General features: G+C 52.2%; 1 protein-coding gene across 11 annotated transcripts in view; it reads left to right on the forward strand.

The window, feature by feature from the left end:
* Positions 1-20631, forward strand: part of WNK2 (WNK lysine deficient protein kinase 2) — a 110343-nt gene that overhangs the window by 72822 nt on the left and 16890 nt on the right. For 5 of the 11 annotated variants that reach the window (XM_074330183.1, XM_074330188.1, XM_074330184.1 and 2 more), the window contains 8 exons: positions 6171-6991; positions 7361-7430; positions 8355-8437; positions 8543-9234; positions 11797-12011; positions 12958-13146; positions 13818-13916; positions 19737-19781. In XM_074330183.1, the coding sequence (XP_074186284.1) occupies positions 6171-6991; positions 7361-7430; positions 8355-8437; positions 8543-9234; positions 11797-12011; positions 12958-13146; positions 13818-13916; positions 19737-19781 (2214 nt within the window). The remainder of the gene's footprint in view (positions 1-6170; positions 6992-7360; positions 7431-8354; positions 8438-8542; positions 9235-11796; positions 12012-12957; positions 13147-13817; positions 13917-19736; positions 19782-20631) is intronic. The other 6 variants (XM_074330179.1, XM_074330182.1, XM_074330180.1 and 3 more) reach the window with 6 other exon arrangements.

A 20631-nucleotide genomic window follows, 5' to 3' on the forward strand; every position in this document is an offset into this window, starting at 1 on the left:
AAAGTAGGGACAGCTGTGCTCTAGAGGAAATTCAGAGTGGAAGAGATGATTGATGTTGCTTAGTCAAAACTGACAAATGTTCACAATAGTAAGAAATGTGGACTCACCCAAATGTTGGAAAAGAGGTGATAATTGTTGAGAAAAAGAGAAAGAACAAATGGAGTTTATCTGACGAGTGGAGAACTCTGCCCAGATTTAAAAGACAGAAAGAGGGAAAGAAACCCTTGAGAATATAATGGGGAGGAATGACATCAGCAAGATGGCAGAATAGGAGATACCAGCCTTCATCCACCTGTAGAAACAACAATTAGACATCAGTCTATAAATGGAAACAGCCTGCGAAGGAACCTGTAGGAACATGGTGGAGCAACAGTGGAGAATAACTGCACAGAAAGGATTGCTGGGGAGATGGTGTTTGCTGAGACATCAGGAGACAACTAGGAACAAAGAAGGGTGGCTCTATATCAGTCACATGGCTGGTGCCATCATGGTTCCCAGTGGCCTGCTCTGTGGAGGACCCATCATCCTCTGCTGTTGAGGACCTCCACGGCCCCCATAGCAGCCATGGACTCCCTGAATATTTCACAGCAGATGACCCCACAGTGTTAGTGGACATGGACCCTAGTGGCTGGCTTTGCAGAGGACATTGACAGCTTTTGCATTGAGGTAAGCAACAGCATTGCTGCCATGAATCCCCCAGGGAGACAGATGCTATTGCAGCCTCCCCCTGAAGGTGCTGCTGCTGTTGCATAGCCCTGGGACCAGGACTGCCAGCGGCCTCCCCCAGCCCTGCACATACCCCGGACCCCAGAACCCTGGCTGTTCGGAGTGCACCCATACTCCAGACCCCAGCTCTATGGCAGCTCCACATTCACACATCTCAGGCACTAGAGCCACTGCAGCTGTGGGCTAGCCAGAGCCCCAGAATCTGGAGTCGTCATCACTCTGAGCACCTGCATTCCAGACCTCTGCTTTATCTCTGGTCCATGGGTGCCCATACATCAGACACCAGTGCTACCACTATCCCTGAGAGTGTCCATAGCTAAACCTGGCACCAAGAGGGATCCCCTTAACCACAGCATCCCCATGAGAGAACAGTAGATCAGGAGGTGCCCAGCAGCTGTCACCACTGAAGACACCCACAGCGCCCACAGCCACTGCAGCTGTGTGCAGTTGAGGATCCCTGCCATCTTTGCTCATGCTGACTCCAGCTGATGGGACTGCAGAGACTGCACTGCTGGGCCTGCCCTGAAGCTGGAACCACCATACTCCACCCAGCTTGTGTCCCTGCACACTGTTGCAGGTGTAAGTCTTTCCCCACCAAAACCAGTGTGTAACATCCGGTAGAGATGACTCTTCCATCTTATGCACAGGTGTCAACACAAAGGTACAAGAAACCTGAAAAAGCAAGGAAACATGACACCACCAAATAAGCAATAATTTTCCAGTAAGTGACCCTAAAGAATTGAAGGTCTGTGAACTTCCAAATCAAAATAATTTCTGTAAGGAAGGTTGGTGAGCTTCAAGACAACATATGTAGACAACTAAACAAAATCAGGAAAAACAATATATGAGCAAAATGAGAAGTTCAACAGAGAAATAGAAATAAGACGAACCAAACAGAAATTCTGGAGCCAAAGATACAATGAATGAAAGAAAAAAAAAATGCAGTAGAGAGTATCAACATCAGACTTGATCAAGCAGAAGAAAGAATCTGTGAACTTTAAGACACATCATTGGAAATTATCAGTCATAGGAGAAAAAAGAAAGAATGGAAAAAAATGTGAAGAAAGCCTGTGTGAATTACAGGGCACCATGAAGCAACTAATATTTACATTATGGGAGTCCCCAGAAGGAGAAGAGAAAGAGAGAGAAAGGGCAGAAATCTTATTTAAGAAATTCCAAAATCTAGGAAGAAATATGCACATCTAGGTACATGAATCTCATAGATCCCCATACATATTTAACCCAAAGAAAACTTCATCAAGATACATTATAATAAAACTATCAAAATTCAAAGACAGAAAATTTTGAAAGCAGCAGGAGAGGAAAAAACCCAATTAATTTAGCATACTTCTAAGCAGAAACCTTCCTGGCCAGGAGAGAGTGAAAACAACATGACCAAAGTACTGAAAGAAAAAAAAAAACACACAAAAACCCTAACATTCAAGAATACTTTCACTGGCAAAGCTGTCTTCCAGAAATGAAGGAGAAAGAAGGACTTTCTCAGACAAACAAAAGCTAAGGGATTTCCTCAGTGTTATACCTGCCTTACAAGAAAGGCTAAAGGGAATTCTTCAAGCTGAAGTGAAAGGACACAATTAGTAACATGAAAACACATGAAAGTATAAAGCTCATTGGTAAAAGTAAGTATGTAGTCATTCAGAATAATATAATGGTTGTGTGTAAATCACTTAACTCTAATGTAAAGGTTGAAAAGGTATTAAAAATAACTACAATAATTTTTAATGGATACACAATATAAAAAGATATAAATTGTGATAGCAAAGCCATTAAATATGTGTGGGGGAAGAAAAAGTGTAGAGTTTTTGTGATTGAGGTTTACTTAAAATAGATTGTTACAACTGTATTTTTAATGTAAGCCTCATGATAGTAATTAAGCAAAGACCTGTAATAGATACACAGAATATAAAGAAAAGGAAACAACACATAATATTGTGGAAAAATCAGATCACAAAGGTAGACAGCCAGAGAGGAAGAAAGGAAGAAAAGAACTACAAAGCAGCCAGAAAACAATTAACAAGATGGCAATAGTAAGTTCTTACTTTTCAGTAATTACTTCAAATGTAAATGGTTTAAGTTCACCAGTCAAAAGATATAAAGTGGCTGAATGGATTAAAAATACAAGACAAAACTATATACTCTCTACAAGAGACTCCAACTTTAATGGCACATAGAGGAAAGTGAAAGATAGAAAAATATATTCCAGGGTGATGTAAACCAAAACAGAAGTACTTATACTTACATCCAACAAAAATAGACTTTAAGTCAAAATCTTTAATGAGACAAAGAAGGCATTATATAATGATAAAGGAATCAATTCACCAAGAGGATATAACAATTGGAAATATATATGCGCCCAACATCAGAGCAGCTAAATATATTAAGCAAATATTGACAGATCTGCAGGCAGAAATAGACAGCAATGCACTAATAGTAGGGGACAAATACTTCACTTTCAATAATGGATAGATCATCCAGACAGAAAATAAATAAGGAAATACTGGACTTGAATGACACTTTAGAACAAATGGACCTAAAAGACATATACAGAAAATTCCACCCAATTGCATCAGAATACACATTCTGCTCAAGTACACATGGAACATTCTCTAGGCTAGATCATTTGGTAGATTACAAAACAAATTTAAGAACATTGAAATCACATCAGGTTATCTTTTTCAACCACAATGGAAATCAATAAGAGCAGGAAAGCTGGAAAATGCACAAGTACATGGAAATTAAATAACACACTTCGGAATAACCAATGGGTCGAAGAAGTCAAAAGGGAAATAAAATATCTCTTGACAAATGAAAATGGAAACACAACATACTGAAATTTATGGGATGCAGGAAAAACAGTTTTAAGAAGAAAGTTAAAACTACATGAAGAAACAAAGATCTCAAACAACCTAACTTGACACCACAAGGAACTTGAAAAAAAAGAATACGCTAAGCCCAGAGTTAGCAGAAGAAAGGAAACAACAAAAATCAGAGCAAAAATAAATGAAATAGAGACTAGAAAAATAATAGGAAAGATTAATGAAACTAAGAGCTAGCTTGTTGAAAAATTAAACAAAATTGACAGACCTTTAACTTAACTAATAAAAAGGAGGACTCAAATAAAATGAGAACTGAGAGGGGAGACAATACAACTGATGCCACAGTAATACAAAGAATCATGAGATGAGTATGAACAATTATACGCTAACATACTGGGTAGTCTAGGAAAACGTACAAATTCCTAAAAGTGTGCAATCTACCATGACTGAATCACGAAGAAATAGAAAATCTGAATGAACCCATAACTAGTAAGGAGACTAAAAGAGTAATCAATAATTTCCCAACTAAGGAAAGTCCAGGACTAAATGACCTCACTGGTGAATTCTACCAAGCATTTGAAGAAGATTTCATGTCAATTCCTTTCAAGCTTTAAAAAACAAAACAAACAAACAAAAAAATTGAGGCGGGAACACCCTAAAATCGTTTTACCAGGCCATAATTAACCTGATACCAAAGACAGACAAGGACATTACAAGAAAAAAATTACAGGTCAGTATCCTTGATGAATACAGATGCAAAAATTCTCAACAAAATACTAGCGAAATGAATTCAGCAGCACACTGAAAGAATCATACACTGTGATCATGGCATTTTTGAGATGCAAAGATGGTTCAACATAAGCAAATCAATAAATGTGATACACCACATTAACAGAATGAAGGATAAAATGATAATCTCAATAGATGCAGAAAAAGCATTTGACTAAATTCAACATCCTTTCATGATAAAAAAAAAAAAAAAAAAATCCCAACAAATAAGGTATAAGAGGAATGTACCTCAACGTATAAAGGAGATATATGACAAGCCCACAGCTAACATCATACTTGATGATGAAAAACTGAAAGTTTTTCTTTTAGATTAGGAACAAGACAAGGATGACGACTCTTAACTATTTCTATTCAACATTGTGCTGGAAGCCCTACCCAGAGCAGTTAGGGAAGAAAAAGAAATAAAAGGCATCCAAATCAGAAAGGAAGAATAAAATTCTCTCTGTTTGCAGGTGACATAATCTTATATATAGAAAACCTAAAGAGTCCACTAAAAACTGTTACAACTAATGAACTCAGTGAAGTTGCAGGATACAAAATCAACATGCAAAATCAGTTGTATGTCCATACACTAACAACAGACTATCTGAAAGATAAGAAAATAATTCCATTTACAATAGGATCAGAAACAATAACATACTTAGAAGTAAATTTCACCAGGGAGATGAAGACCTGTACCTGAAAACTATGAGACATTGATGAAAGAGATTGAAGTAAATGGAAAGATATCCTGTGTTCTTGGATTGGAAGAATTAATATAGTTAAAATGTCCATACCACCCAAAGCCATCTACAGATTCAGTGCAATCCCTATCAAAATTCCAATGGCATTTTTCACAGAAAAACAATCGTAAAATTCATATAGAATCACAAAAGACCCCATATAGCCAAAGCAATCTTGAGAAAGAACAAAGGGGGAGCATCTCATTGCTTAATTTCAAATGATATTACAAAACTATAGTAATCAAAACAGCATGGTACTGGCATAAAAACACACATAGATCAATAGGACAGTATAGAGAGCCCAGAAATATGATCAATGATCCATAAGAGAAATAGGGAGGGAGGGAGAGAGGGAGACAGAGGAAGAGGAGAAAGGGAGCAAGAGTCCAAAGAAAAGCAATGGGATTGAAGAAGCGGGCCCTGCGTCACACAGTGAAGTCTGCCTCTCTGTGGTTGGCGCTCACTGTCCTCTTGTGAGGGATCCAGTCTGCAGCCAAGTTTAAGAGACAGTGCTCTGTCCACTTTAAGGAGGTGTTTTATTTTTCATTTGAAGAAAATGTCATTCATTTTAAAAGGAGGTTTTCCAAAGCAAATTTTTGCTTGTTTCAGTTGCTACCAACTTGAGGAATGCTTCCTTCTATTATCTGTTCCAATATTAACCACTCTTTCAGTGGAAATGAATACGTAATTCACGCCATGTAGTAAGATCCTCAGAGCTGGGTGATTATGCAGATTTTCCAATGTAATTCCATATTGGTGCTACATAAAAGGGGTTGTTCTTTTTAGCATTACTACTTATTAAAAATTTGGACAGAACAAGATAACTGTCTTATTCTAAGAAGCCCTTGATATAAGATTTATTGTATAGGGCCAAATTATAATTCTTTCCAAGGAATATGTTTGTTAACACTTTCCTCATTTTGAAGTTGACGCAGCAGAGAAAAGGAGCAAGGACCAGTGTATGGGGTGCCGCCCGCTTGCAGGGGACCAGTGTATGGGGTACCGTCCGCTCACACAGGGCATGTTTTTGGCCAGCATAGCCGGGTACATAAGAATAGAGTAGGCAGCACAGAAGCATTTTTCCTATTTCTTCTAGATCCAGCGCCCTGTAAAGACCAGCTGTCCTCGAAAGAAAAACCTGACCTCCCCGCTGGTCCACAGCTTCTGAGCCAAGCAGGCCCCAGGGATGCCCCTGAGAGTGTACCAGCCCCTTTGGTGCCATCCCCGCCCCCCATGACTGCTGTGCCCCAGGACATGTCTGCACCAGCTGTTAGCCCCAAGCCAGAGCCAGCAACAGGGGCTGCTGTGCAGGCAGGGGACCCAGGGATCTCTCAGGGTATAGCCAGCGAGCATGAGACCCTCCAGCCACTGGCAGAGACTCATGATACCCCGCTTACTGCAAGGTCCCTGGGTGTGGTCCTAGGGCCTTGTGCCTCCCCTCCAGGGGCCCATCACCACCCCACAGGTCTGGGGGAGCCTGCCTCCAGGGAGGCCAGCGCCCAGGGGGAGACCTTGCCAACTCCAGCCCCTGCGCTCAGTGCCCCCAGTGGGACCCTTCAGCCTACTCTGGGCCAACCCCTAACCCCACTTCCTACTGCAGTAGGGGCCGTGAGCCTGGCTCCCCCCCAGCTACCCAGTCCCCCACTGGGGCCCACCGTCCCCCCTCAGCCACTCTCGGCCTTGGAGTCGGATGGGGAAGGGCCGCCTCCCAGGGTGGGCTTTGTGGACAATACCATCAAGAGCCTGGACGAGAAGCTTCGCACGCTGCTGTACCAGGAGCACGTGCCCACCTCCTCGGCCTCGGCTGGGACCCCTATGGATGCGGGCGACCGAGACTTCTCCCTGGAGCCTCCGAGAGGGGACCAGCCTTACACAGAGGCCTCCGAGGGGGACCTGGCCCTGCTGCCCCAGCCTGCGGTGAGTACTGGCCTTGCCCAGGGGTGCCGTCCTGGGGCAGGGGTCTAGACGGGTGGGGGCCAGCTGGAGCCTGGTGGCTACACATCCTAGCCATGCACAGCTGCCTCACTCAGCCTGGCCATCGTCCTGCTCTTGGAGACCCACCTCTTCACTGCACCTGCCCAGCACGTTTTGCAACAAGTGGCCCATTTGGGGATGTGGGACATGAATGTGCAGGGTCAGGACCCAGCTGGGGTGGGCAAGTGCATGTGGAGTGCCTGGGCCTGGCAGGGAGGAGCCCAGCTTTTGGACAGGCGGAGAGGATTTGCAGTTTAGCTGCAGAGATGTCAGCAAGTGAGGCTCCCGGCTCTCTCCTTTTTCTTCCTCCAGTTGGACAAGTCAGAAATGGCCTCTGGGCCCAGGGCCATGTTGGAGCAGGCCACATCCTCACCAGTGACAGGTAAGGAGCCCCAGGTCACCAGCCCTGCCCCTACCATGCACAAGGTGCCACCAGCCTTCCTTGCCCTGGGGCACTCTACATCTCCACCTTTCACCCTGCAGCATCTTGGGTGGGAACCAGCCATGGCAGAGCCTGTCATGTGCCTTTGTGTATGTTCACACCCCAAGGAGAGAAAGTCCTTCCTGTGGAAATGGATGACAGCCCCAGCCCGCACCCCAGCCTGGCTGGAGGCTCTGTTGGCCTATTACCTTTCTACTGCAGCATGGCTATCCAACTTGGGGCTGACACACAGCCCCAGCCTGCCCATGGCTTTCTTTTGCTGTGTGTAGGCCTCAGCTCAGGCCAGTCTCCCACACATCAGCTCCTGCCCTGTTGTTCATTCTTCACTGCAGTTCTGGGAAAGCAGGCCAGATATATGCTGTGTCCCCATTCTATAGGTGGGGAAACTGAGACAGCCTCAGATGACATGGACACTGGAACAGCAGGGTTCAGAATTGGCTCTTGATCTCCTTCCAGGACCTCATGAGACCCTTTTATCATCAGAACATGTGAGGGAGAGACAGGGTGATACCATCAGGTGGTAGAGATGGCAGATGAGACAGGTGACAGCTATCAGGTATTAGAGATGGCAGGTGAGACAGGGTGATACCATCAAGTGATAGAGATGGCAGGTGAGACAGGTGACACCATCAAGTGTGTAGAGGGCCTAGCTGTGTCTGAGGGTCCGGAGCAGTTGCGTGTCGGACCTCCTCCCTTCCCCAGGTTCTAGGGCATCTCCTGTGATGTGAGGGGCTGAGGACAGCTTCTCACTGGGCTCCCTTTCCCTCCTGCCCACTGCCCTCCCGCTGTGATTCAGCAGGCCTTGAGCCATTCCTGCCCGTGTGCTCGGCGCCAGTCCCAGTAATGATTTTGATGTTCCTACAGCAGCACCGTCTTTGAGCAATACTCTGGGCTCTGATGGAGGCTGGGTGGCCTCAGGTTCCCCGGCAACACCCAGCGCCCCCCAGGTAGGTAGTTTTCTGTGGTGAGATTAGGAGATGCTTGGCCGGTTGGTGGGGTTTGCTCTCTGCTTGGGTTTGCGTGGAATATTCTCCTTTATTCTGTTTCCCAAGGATACCCCCGCTTCTGCCATTCCTGCACACCTGGAGCCCACAGACCAGAGTGGCGGGGTCCCTGGGGAAACCTCAGCCGAGCCAATGCAGCGCTGCCTGGGGATGTTGACCAAGGGCAGTCAGGCCAGCTACCCCCAGATGCACGGTCCTCTGGCCTCGGGGGCCCCTCTGCAGCAGCCAGGGCAGCAGGATGGCAACTCACCAGCCAAAACTGTGGGCCGGTTCTCGGTAGTCAGCACGCAGGACGAGTGGACCGTGGCCTCCCCTCACAGCTTACGGTACTCTGCCCCACCCGACGTGTACCTGGAAGAGGGGCCCCGCAGCCCCGACGTGAAGCTGGCCCTGCGGCGGGCGCAGACGGCTTCCTCCATCGAGGTTGGCCCTGGCGAGCCCGTGTCCAGTGACTCTGGGGATGAGTGCCCTCGTAGGAGAGCCCCTGTGCAGAAGCATGGCTCCCTGCCGGGGAGTGGTGGCAGCGTGGCCAGTGACTTCGTGAAGAAGGCCACCGCCTTCCTACACAGGTCCTCAAGGGCTGGCTCCCCTGGCCCCGAGACACCTAGCAGGACGGGTGTGAAGGTCCCTACCATCAGTGTGACCTCCTTCCACTCCCAGTCGTCCTATATCAGCAGTGACAATGACTCAGAGATTGAGGACGCTGACATCAGGAAGGAGCTGCAGAGTCTTCGTGAGAAGTAGGTCCTGGGGGATGTGCAGCCGGTTGGTGTGGGGGCCAGGGTGAAGTGGGCAGCTGAGCTCTAGTTTACACCATGTGTGTTTGGAGCTTGGGCAGGTGACAGGGTAGAGGCGATGTCACTGCCGCCTGTTGGCCAGGTCCCTGGTCCTGGGGCCGTGCCTCCCTGCCGCGTGTTCTGCCCCCTCCTGTGACCCTCAACAGGACAGGCCTGGTTTTGCTCAGACCCAGGACTCCCTTACATTTATTCTCTCCACCTGCAAGTGTTCCCTGCCCCCACTGTGATCAGAGTCCCTGAAATGCAGCTGCACCCTTAAGTCTCCTTCCAGCCAGGTGGGGCCACAGTGTAGTTACTAAGGGGGGAAAGGCTGGTGTCCTGGGGAGGGAGTGGCCATGGGCTGAGAGCTCTTAGAGTGGAGCCAGAAACTGCCCACGCATGGGGAGGAGCCTGAGCTCGGAGCCTACTGCTCCCCCGTGGTGGTTGGGGCCGGGGCGGTGCATGCTGGGAGGGCCTGGGAGATCTTGCCACGCCCTGCCGATGGTCCCTGCCTCCTAGCCCCACCCACACCCGCCCTGCCCACTGGCTCTGGCCCCGCCCATTTTCCAGTCCCTTATCACAATTGCTGGAGTTCAAGACTACACTGGGACACCTGATGCTAGTGCCCTCTGACAGCCGAGGTCCGGGTGTGGAGCAGCCGTTAAGGCGCCAGGTTCCAGGGGTGTGGTGTCTGAGGGGGCATGAGCCGGATCCTTGGGTGCATGGGGTGGGGCCTAGTCTGTGTTCTCATAGGGGTGTCGCCCTGGAAGCTTGCAGTCAACAGGAACAAGAGGAGACAACAGGAGCCCAGACATAGCTGCCCTCCACTGTGGGGGAAGCTGTGGAGGGGTGGGAGGGTCTGGATGTGAGAAACTCAGGGAGAAGCTGCTGTGCGCTCTGAGGGGATGGGGAGAGGGCGGGGCCTGGAGGTGGGGGTGGGGCCTGGATGTGAAGGGGCGGAGCCTAGAGATGAGGGGGGGGCCCTGAGTGGGGGCAAGGCCTGAAGGAGGAGTGGGGCAGGGGGAGGGAAAAGAGAGACCAAGAAACACCTCAAAGGAAAGGATTCCAGGAGCTGGAGAAAGGAGGAAATCCAGGATACTAAGTCCTGGCTCTCTGGTCTGATAAGAGGGCGGTGGACACCAGTGGAAAGGGGAGACCATTTAGAAGGGGGCAGGGTTTGGACCTGAATTGAGGGGACTTGATGGCTGCTGGATAGAAGGTAGTCCTGCTTGTGTCAGATCTGCTGGGCACCATGTGGGAACACAGGTGCCTGCCCCCGTCCTCCCACCAGCCAGTATTTGCAGTTCTTAGAGCCCCCTTTGAGAGGCCCACTGCAGCTCCTGGGACTGGGTGGAAGGAAAGGGTGGGCTTTGGGGCAGGAGTCTCCTAGAATGGGGGCCTTCCCCAAATCCTCCTAAATCAAATTCCCCAGTTGACCCAGTATCCCTCCCCCCTCCAGCCAGCTTTTGCTTTGAAACATCATACCTTGTCATAAGCTAATCCGATGCAGTAGCAGTTTGATATTTAGAAAATAAGTTTTCTAAAACAAACCTGTCAAGCGTTGAAGACACAAGAGGTAAAATCAGAACTTGCCTCCTTCTGTCCAACCATGAAAAAGACCTGTTTCCCAGCTGCACACAGAGGAGATAGGCCTGGAGTGAGGCCGAGGGACTGAGCCTCCTCGCAGAGTGGCAGGGGCCCGTGATACACAGCTGAAGGGACGGTGCGCAGCCCAGTGCCACTCGAGTTGCAGGAGGGCGGAAAGCAGGTGGGGGAAGTGTCCAGGGGCTCAGTCAGCGAGTCCTGAGGGAGGCTGGCAGCGATCACCCGGTCCTTTTCTGGCTTGTCTTAGGCACTGCCCTTGCCCACAGCCAATACTTCCATCTCAGTCTTAACAGAGGTCTCCTGCCTGTGTGACCTGTCAATTTAGCTCTGTGCCCTGGGCGTGCTGCCTGAGCTGAGAGCCCCCCTGGCAGAGATGGGCTGGAGCCAGAGCCCCAGGCCCCTGGCTGACAACATGTGTCTCGACTTGCACCTGACGGCACGTCTTCATCCGAGAGCCCTCTCCTACTGTGTTCCTTCCCGTGGAGGAAATAACACCTGATAAATCAAGGCAACCTACTAATTCTGAGCACTGATTATTTTTCTTTTCACCTGTTTTTATTTTTATGTGGGTTTATGTTTCAAGCATAAATGTGTAAAGTCACCCATTCCACCCCCCCCCCCCCAAACAAACAAACATCTATGAGCCTAGATGTTGGAAAACTTGAGTCCTCTTAGGCTGGCCTTCTGCAGTTCTGTGTCATTGGGTGTCGATTCCAGGGCCCCCAGTGACAGCCACTTGGTTTAGATGTAAACACAAAGTGATGTTTAAATTAAATAAATGCTCCTGTGTCCCCTCCGAGTGGCCCAGTCTGCCCAGGCTGGACTGTAAGCTGCCCGCCCCACTTCTTACACCCATCGCAGGCTCTCCTGGAGGGAGAAATGACAGGAAGACCCCCCTGCCTCCTCTTCTCTCCCCTGCAGGCACCTGAAGGAGATCTCAGAGCTGCAGAGCCAGCAGAAGCAAGAGATCGAGGCTCTGTACCACCGCCTGGGCAAGCCTCTGCCCCCAAACCTGGGGCTCTTCCACACGGCGCCCCCTGCCGGCCGCCGGAGAAAGACCAGCAAGAGCAAGTTGAAGGCAGGGAGGTTGCTGAACCCGCTGGTGCAGCAGCTCAAGGTCGTGGCCTCCAGCACAGGTGGGCCCTGTGCCCTCCTGGCCACACGTGGGCGTGGGCTGGGCGGGGAGCGGGGCAGATGGAAGGCAGGCACCTATACCTGGATGAGGGCTCCTTGACTCGCCTTTCATGGGAGCGGGGAAGCCGCTGTGGGCTATGAAAGGCCTGGGCCTCTGCCCCATGCTATGGCAAGAGGAAAGGACTGTGAGTGGGCCGGCCTGCTCAGAGCCCTCAGCCACCATGGGCTACAGTGTGCGAGGGAGGAGGCGGCTCAGGTCTCCAGAGCTGAGAGCCGCACTCCCCCACCTGTTCCCTGCAGGGTGCTGGCTGGGACAGGTCTGCTTCCTCCTGCCCTGATTCTCAGACATATGTCACCTGCTGAAAGTGGGGGTTGAGCAGCTGTTTGGGGAAGAGAGGAAGGGTGGTGAGGATCCCTGGCCCTTAACCATCATGCCCTGGTACTGAATGTGTACGCTGTCCCCGAGCCCCCGCACTCTGGGGTAGAGATCCAGGGTGCTGAAATGCACCTTTGCTCCAGGTAGGAAGCTGGCAGTGAGCTGGTCCCAAGCCATCATCCTTCTTGGTGTGGCACATAACCTGCAGGGCACACGTCCATGAAATGCAAGAATGACACGAATCCCATGCCAATGCCCAAAGCTAACAGAGACGGATTAGAGTGAGGAGGGAGTTTATAGGCCCACTTTGAGCCCAGGGGTGCATCTCCACACGTGCTGTGGTCCTCTCACTGCATTTGTGCAACACAAGCCTGGCACGGTGTTGGTGACTGGTGGACACTGGTCATTCTTTCATCTTCCCAACACCCACGTGGGCAACCCCGCCACACACCCATGGCCTACTCAGCTTCTTCAAGGTCACCCAGCAAAGAGCAGCGAGGACAGATGCACCTTGCACTGGCTCATCTGCCCTGCGGCACCTCATCGTGCCTGTCCCCCTTCTCCCCACCCAGGTCATTTGTCAGACTGCAGCAGAGCCCCTCCTGCCAAGGACCCTGCCAAAGCCGGGGTGGGGCCCGCGGCAGCGTCAGACCCCTGTGGGAAGGCAGTTCAGACCCAGCAGCCTTGCTCGGTGCGGGCCTCCCTGTCTGCAGACATCTGCTCCGGCTTAGCCAGTGACGGAGGCGGAGCGCGTGGCCCAGGTGATTCCCAGCTTGCCGTCTCTGAGCATGTGCTAGCCACGTAGGGCCCGTGCGGTGTAGAGGGGTATGCGCTGTGGCCAAGACTCCTGAAAGAAGTAATCATAGGTGTAGCCTGAATGAAAAGAGTGGATGGCCCCCCGTCAGTGAGTCCTGCTGCAAGCGGCTCAAGGGGAGGCGTGCTTGCTTAGAGCAACCTGGGGAAGGCACCGGGACAGAGTGGTCACACGCGGTTTCTGCTATGTGCTCTGTGCCGGGCCCCAGGTGCTGCCCTGCCCCCCCCCACTAAATACAGGTCCTTCTGTCAGGAGGGCCGTTGGGGGTCGAGGGCATAGCTCTCAAGCTGGGTGTTTGGCCTTGAGGAGGAATTGCCGTGGATGCAGCAGCCGTGATGAGGTGCTTCCCATGCCATCTCTGCCCAGAGACGTGGTGGTGACCGCTGCCGTGTCTGGTCCCCACCCTGCCCCGCCCCCTCTCCTGGGGTCCGCTTCTCTTCCGCTCCAATGCTTCCTCCGTTCCATTATGTGGTCAGTGGCTGTGGTCCTCTGGGCTGGGCTAGGTGCAGCCGTGGATGCTAAGTGACGAGGCTGCTGTGGCTGGTGGTGTAGGAGGAAGCCCAGAGACTGTACTTGATTCCTGTCTCTTTGTTTTCTTCCCTCTATATTCATTTGCAGGCTGGACGGTTTACCACCCAACGTCTGAGAGAGTGACCTATAAGTCTAGTAGCAAACCTCGCACTCGATTCCTCAGTGGACCCGTGTCTGTGTCCATCTGTCTGTATTTGTTCTTTTGTATTTTACCACCTCCTGGCCCTTGGTTTCTCCCCCACCCCTCCCTGTCTTCATTCCCTTTCATACATTTTGTAGGGCGCCACCCCCACCCCACTGAGCTCACCTAATTCAATATTGAAAACAGCCCTGTCCACACCCACCCTCTGGGCCCAGAGAGCAGTAGTGCATGCTCTCGGCTCCTGTCTGGGCACCAACAGCATGTGCAGGGGCCTGCCCATCCCGACCTCGGTGCCCTACCCTGAGGCACCCCTGCCAGGCACTCTGCATTTCTCTTGTCACTCATTTTGTTTTTATTTTTTACATTGGACGTAATTTTATTTCTGTTGCAATTGTGGCAGATACACACGTCCACTGTCCCCAGTTCCACTAATAGCAAAAAGAAAGTCCTGGCCTTCTCTAGTCGCATGGTGTGTTTCTCACATGTCTGTACTTTGAAGACATGCATGTAGTGAGCCAAGACAGTGCTAGAAGGTCACTGGAGGGTGTGACATCTGTCCAAGGGCCGTATCACAGCACCCAGTACTGTCCACCCACCACCTGCTTCCTGCATGTGGAAATGTGGAGAGCGAGCTCCAGCTAGGATGCCCCAGCCCCTCTCTCCACTCTGCTCTGGGAGAGGTGATGCCCAGCCTCCCGCCGCGCTCCCCATCTGGGCCTGGCCCCTCCTGCTCTTCTCTCTAGCTCCTGCACTTGACTTGGTGCGTCTCCCTCTTATCTCATGGACCTCAGAGATGAAGTCAATTACGCAGTTCCTCAAAGCCTTGCGAAACCAAAACTCAGTTCCAGTTGTCCTCAGAGGCCCTGGAATGCCTCCTAGAACCCAGGATTCATGCCCACGAATGGCGTATCTGCTCAGGGCCATCCAAAATTGTTTTCATCCCTCATATCAATTGGCAAATGAATCAGAAGCTGTGGGGTTTTCAGGTTTTTGTTTTTTAACAGAAAAATTAAGCTTTTTACCAGTTGGATTGGACACGCTGGTTTGGGGCACGTGGCTTTTTGCTTGTACAATAAAGATACATTGTGCTTGTTGGGACCTGAGGCCTTCCACAGTAGACACCCATCCCCGTCAGAGGGTCCACGGTATCCTCCCCAGGCAGGGAGGACAGGTCGGAGGCCCAGGACGAGACAGAAACGCCCAGGGACTGCCCAGTGCAGGTGGCTGGCTTGCTCGGGTGTCACTGGGCTGCTGGTTAGTTGACAAGCTGGGTGGTGGGGTGTGCACGGCTATTGCCTGGGAAGCCACAGTGTGAGGGCACCTGGGTCTCCAGGCATCTAATGCTCACACAGGCGACTGTGTCCCTACAGGGAGGGCCGCTGACCAGACATGGGAAGCACATTAGAGTAGGTGGTAGTTTCCCCGGGGTCCTTGGGTAAAGCCCTGTGAGTGCGCACACCAGGCCTGCCTCTCAGGTCGTCACGTCTGCCCTTGTACCTCCCTGGATTTGCTTTCTCTAAAGGGTTTTCTTTTGCTTCATTATTACTTACTGTTCCAGGATAAAAGAACAGTGTGAGGCACAGCAGGGACAAAGAGTTTCGGTATTGCTTTTGTCCCTGGCTAGGAGGACGGGATTTATGAGGCATAGTGTGGGGTGGACGGGGCCCTGGCCTGTGGGCTGTTGTTTGGCCGTGGCACGTGTGGGTCTGCTGGGCCTCATTTCCTCTGTGCTGTGGGTACGCTGCTGCTGCTGTTCTCAGCCGTGTTGTCTTCAGGCATGTCTTGGCTGAGCTCCTAGCCTCTTCAGGCCATGATGTGGCCCCACTCATTCTGAGGTTGCTGGTGAGGAGACGGCTTGGCCGTGGCTCTCTTGCTCACAGCCACAGGGACCATTGCTGCTCGCATGGCGCGCTGAGTCAGGATGCACACACTCTCCGTCTCGTCCTGACAGCCACCCCGCTGGCTTTCAGGGCTTTTCCTGGAGCTGTTGTCTGCTGGTTCCTGGGTGACCAGGGAGCATAGCTGTGAAAGACCGGAGGGGAGTTCAGAGCTGGTCGGGGAGGGCTGAGAGCTTGGCCACAAGGGAGGAGGGAACTGGAACTCAGGCTCTGAGAGCCACGGCTGCGGGGTGCGGGGCCGCTGGCCAGCCCAAGCTGAAGCAGGGCCGAGAGAGGTTTTCAGTTCCTTGTCCTGAAAGGAGCAAGAGACAAAGTTCTGGGAAAACAGAATCTGAAGAACAGGAAACCCCAGCTTCCCTGAAACTCAGAGAAGATGAGGGAAGTCGGGAAGGGTGGTGGCACTTGGGGTGGAACTGTAGGCAGCTTCAGGAGGTGGGGAGGTGACCCCATGTGGGACAGGCAGCCAGGTCCACGACACAGATCCTGGGGACGTCACAGCACCTCCTCAGGGTGGGCAGGCCCCCAGGGAGGGCTGGACCCTGAGGCGGCTACCCATCCTATAGGGCCCCTCCTGTGCCAGTGAATGATTTGGGCAACTTGGGCTGTGGAAACAATGGTGTCTGCTGTCCTGTTGGTCAGAAGTTGTTCTCAGACCCGTTGACCCTCCCTGCCTCTGGCTTTTCTTCGTCTGACTAGGGGCAGTTGTCAGTATCCTTCAGGACCTTTCTGTGCACATGGAACCATTGTTTTTCTCACGTTGTTTTTGACAGCGGGCCTGGCGTCCATACTGCAGCAAATTTGTTTCTGGGACGCCTCCCCCCAGGCTCTGCCCTCACCTGGATTGTGGGAAAGGGCCCTGGAGCAGGGGAGGATACTCTTCCACACAGCCCCCCACCATGCCCAAGCCCACCCAGGCCAAACTGGTGAGTGGGTTGCATAGCAGGCTGTCCACAGGGCTGGCCCTGTACTTGGGGACCATGCAACCCAGGCAGTGCTGCTCAGAATGAAGTCACCCTAGGGCAGAGCCAAGATGCAGCTGCTTCACAGACAAATTGTGGCACTTTTTTCAGCTTGAGAACTTGGTGGCTCAATACATAGACCCCCGGAATGGTGCTCTGGTGTTATCCACCTATTTGTGCCAGAACCGAGCGCCTAATGCTGCAGTCGGTTTAAGGCCACCACTGGAGATATGCCTTTCGTCATGGGTGGGGGGCGGGGGAGCCCTGGCTGGTCTGGGGGAGCCCACCCTGAGGCTGCAGCCCCACAGCTCCTCCGGGCCTTTGTCAGTATTTGAACATGGTGATAAATGGCAAGTGTGGGGATGGCTGTAGGTTGGCCCATTTTTGAAGCAGTCTGTCTGCATCAGATGCCCTTGAATTTGAGGCATCCTCCTGGTAGCCAGCCAAAGGCCTGGGGGGGTATGGGAGGGTGGTGCCGAGCAGGAGCAGCCTCTGTTCTTGTGCTGGAGGGAATATGGGGGCGAGTGGTGTGGGGCCTCTCCTCACTGCAGGCCTGGGTGCTGCCTGAGCCCCTGGTCCGGCCTTGAGGGCAGGAGGCTGGTTGCTGTGGGGCACTGCTGTAGGTGCGCTACACAAGGACAGACGCTAGGTCATCCTGTGTGCTACCCTTTCAGTCTGGGAAGAACGGTGTTCTCAACACGGGGGGCCATCCCAGAGCCCCTTCCCTCACCCCAGTACCTGTCCCACGTGGAGTTTTGGAGCCGGGGACTTCCCAGAGCCTTGGCCAAAGACAGAGTCATACAGGGAAAGCCACTCTCCATAGGAACCCAGGGTCGGGGCTGGTTCGAAACCTCCTGCCCCTTGTGGGCCTCTCATGGGCCCTGTGTGGGTCCCCTATGGCTTTGTCTGGGTCCCGTGTAGGTCCTGTGTGGGCCCTTTGTGGGCCTCCTCTGGGTCACGGGTAGACCCCGTGTGGGCCCCGTGTGGGCCCTGGCACCTGCTGCTGCCTTTCTGTAGCTTGGTAGCTTTGTGGGCAGGAAGCAGGGATCGTATACACCAGCGGGTGGGGTGAGCAGGATGGCGTGGGGCTTGTCCGTCAGATGCTGACTGTGGTCAGCAGGCACCAGGCCAGGACACAAACATTGTGGAAAGGTTGGAGGAGGCAGGGCTGTGGCTTGAATGAGGGCTGGTCACCAGCCACATGGTAGCTGTCCAGCTGTGGTTCGGCACTCTGCTGGACGGCATGATCTCAGTGTGGAAGGCCCCACATCCAGTGGGTTTGTGTTGAAAGGTGAGCCCGGAGGGCCAGGAGCCATCTGCTCTGGTCAGTTCAGGTCTGTGTTGGGCAAGGGTGTGGCGGCCTCTGGGGGCCGGTGTGGCTCCCCAGCTCCAAGCATGGTGTTCTGGTGGCCCCAGCACCAGCTTCCCAGCAAGGTCTGTCTGGGGCCCTGATTGCAGGCCCAGGCTCTCACGGGCAGCTCTGAGCAGGCAGCTGGCCATGGGTGGTCCTCCTGTGGGTGTTTTCCTTCCCATGAGGATGACGGGAATCGGCCCTGAACCCAGGCCTCTCACCTGGCAGGCCCAGAGCAGCTTTCTGCAAGAACCTGCTGCCATTAGGTGCAGGACCTGCAGTCACTGAGTCCATGCTGTCCGTCGCCTACAGGAGACTGCTGTGGTCTGAGAGGCTCCAGCCACAGAACCTGGCAGGGAAGGTGCACACGCCTGGCGCCCTGCACAGTCACTGTGCCTGGGGTCCTCCGCCCACACCAGGCCACCCCAAAGGGCCCCGTGCACCCAGTAGGTCCCCATCTGGAACGTCACCAGTCAGGGCCCTTCAGTGCCAACACCAAGTTGATGGGTCTGGACTGCCGCTCAGCCTTTTTGTTTTCATTTGCACATTAGAGATCCCAGCAGAGCGTCACCTCCCTTTCCCCAAGAGCCTCAGCACACAGGCTGCACTAGAATTCTGAGTGCAGCACATGCAGCTCTTCTGCAGGAGCCTGGGCCGACCTTTGCCCCGTCCTCAAACACAGGAGGCAGCGGCCTATGTACTAGGGCTGGGGTGCTGGGGAGAGCGCTGGACACCCCAGGGGAGGGAGCAGCGTGGCTGTGGGGGCCGTGGCGGGAGCACAGCAGACCCTCTGTGATAGTGCAGCCTTGCTGGGTGACCTTGGGGCTCCTTGCCTGCTCCCTGGGAGCAGGGTGAACCGGTGTGGCAGACCCTCCGGCCAGCTCATCTGCTGTCTAGTTGGGCACTGACTGTTAGGTAGGTCACACCAGACACTACAGTCACATGTCACCTGCTGGCACCGACAGTCTCTAGGGACTGCAGGGTCCGGCAGCCCTTGGTGGAGGTCCAATGACAAGGAGCGCTTGCTGTGCCCTGGTGGACCCCTGTCCACCAGATGAGGCTGAGTGGAACGGAGAAGCAGGTCAGCCCAGCCTCCCACATCCATAGATAGGACCCCTTGTATTTCCTCTGTGACACCCACCACTGGCCTGGTCAGGGCAGCTGTCCAAGATCCAGGATTGGCCTCAAACCTGCAAAACAATGTATCTTTTTGCACTTGGAAACCCCTCCATGGCCCTCTTGGCCAGACAGAGCCACCCCTGGCTGACATTAGAGGGGTTTCCTGCCTCAACCAGTGGGGCTCCCCAAAGCCCTACATTTGAAAGCCAAGTGGTATGCTTTACCTTTATTGTGCGATATTTTTGTTTGTTTGTTTTGTTTTTTTTTTTTTTTGAATATGCTTCTAGAGACACACATACTTCTATCTGAAGCTTGGGGCTTGGCCCTGCACCTCTGCCCCTCGGTGACACTCTTGTGAACTGCACACTGACTCGGGGACGCCCAGTGAGCCCAGGCGGCTGGTCCCTTCTCTCTGAACTGCTGGCCTGTGCTCCTCCTCGCACACTGATGTCTTTTGCTTAGACTGTGGTGGCTCGTCCCCGTGTGTGCTGTCCTGCCTAATCCTGTGGTCTTGTGTCGTTTCTTTTTCCCTTGCAGGGTCTGCCTTGAAGCGTCTCTGTCTAGGCAAAGAGCACAGCAGTCGTAATTATCGGGTTTCTTTACCCCTTGTCTGCTCTCCATTGCATGGGCTTTATTGTGGCTAGTGTGCATCAAGGTTTCTGTGGCCAGTCCTGGAGCCACGGGCCGCTGGGCAGGCAGCTGTAGCCTGCTCTGCGTCCACCCTCTGCGGGTGCTGCCTCGTCTCCACCTGGTGGGACAGCCCGCCCCCCCCCCCCCACAGGTGCCCCTTCGTGTCTCCATGGCTCCTAGACTTTGTGCATTCTCGCTAGTTTACATCTAACAGACTCTCCTTCTCCAGAACAAAACACATTACCATTTGTTAATTGGCTCCTTTTCCAAAACCATAGGAATGAGTGTTTCCTTGAAGTGCTAAAGATGAGTGCGCCCCCCCCCCCCCCCCAGAGGAGAGATGCTGGGACAAAATGGGTATCAGTCCACCTGGGCCGCCCACTGCTCTCATCTCGCGCCTTGTTTGTTTGTTTGTTTTTTTCCTTTTTTCTTCTCTGGCTGAAATGTTCATGTAGCTAAGCTCTGCGTGTGTAGAATCTCATCACTAATGTTTAACTGTGTGTCTGTGCTTTTTTGTTGCTAGCCACTAAAGTAGACTACATTTTGCAACGGCTTGTTTGAAGAGATGGTCAATGGTTATTTTTTTTAATGCAGAACATTTAAAAATTGGCTTATTCAAAATTGCCAGCCAGGAATTATGTTGGAGGAGGGAGGGGACACAGTTTTTTAAAAAGTCAAATGTCCTGTTTTGGTCATTTAAAACAACCTTTCAGTGAAGTGGCGAGTACGCTCGTCTTGGTCCTGATCTGAGTCTTGGCCGCAGGCCTCCTCAGCAGCTGGCCCTGCCAGCTCTGCCTGGGTG

This window comes from Rhinolophus sinicus, linkage group LG04 (assembly GCF_036562045.2).
Source record: "Rhinolophus sinicus isolate RSC01 linkage group LG04, ASM3656204v1, whole genome shotgun sequence".
Taxonomy (NCBI): Eukaryota; Metazoa; Chordata; class Mammalia; order Chiroptera; family Rhinolophidae; genus Rhinolophus; species Rhinolophus sinicus.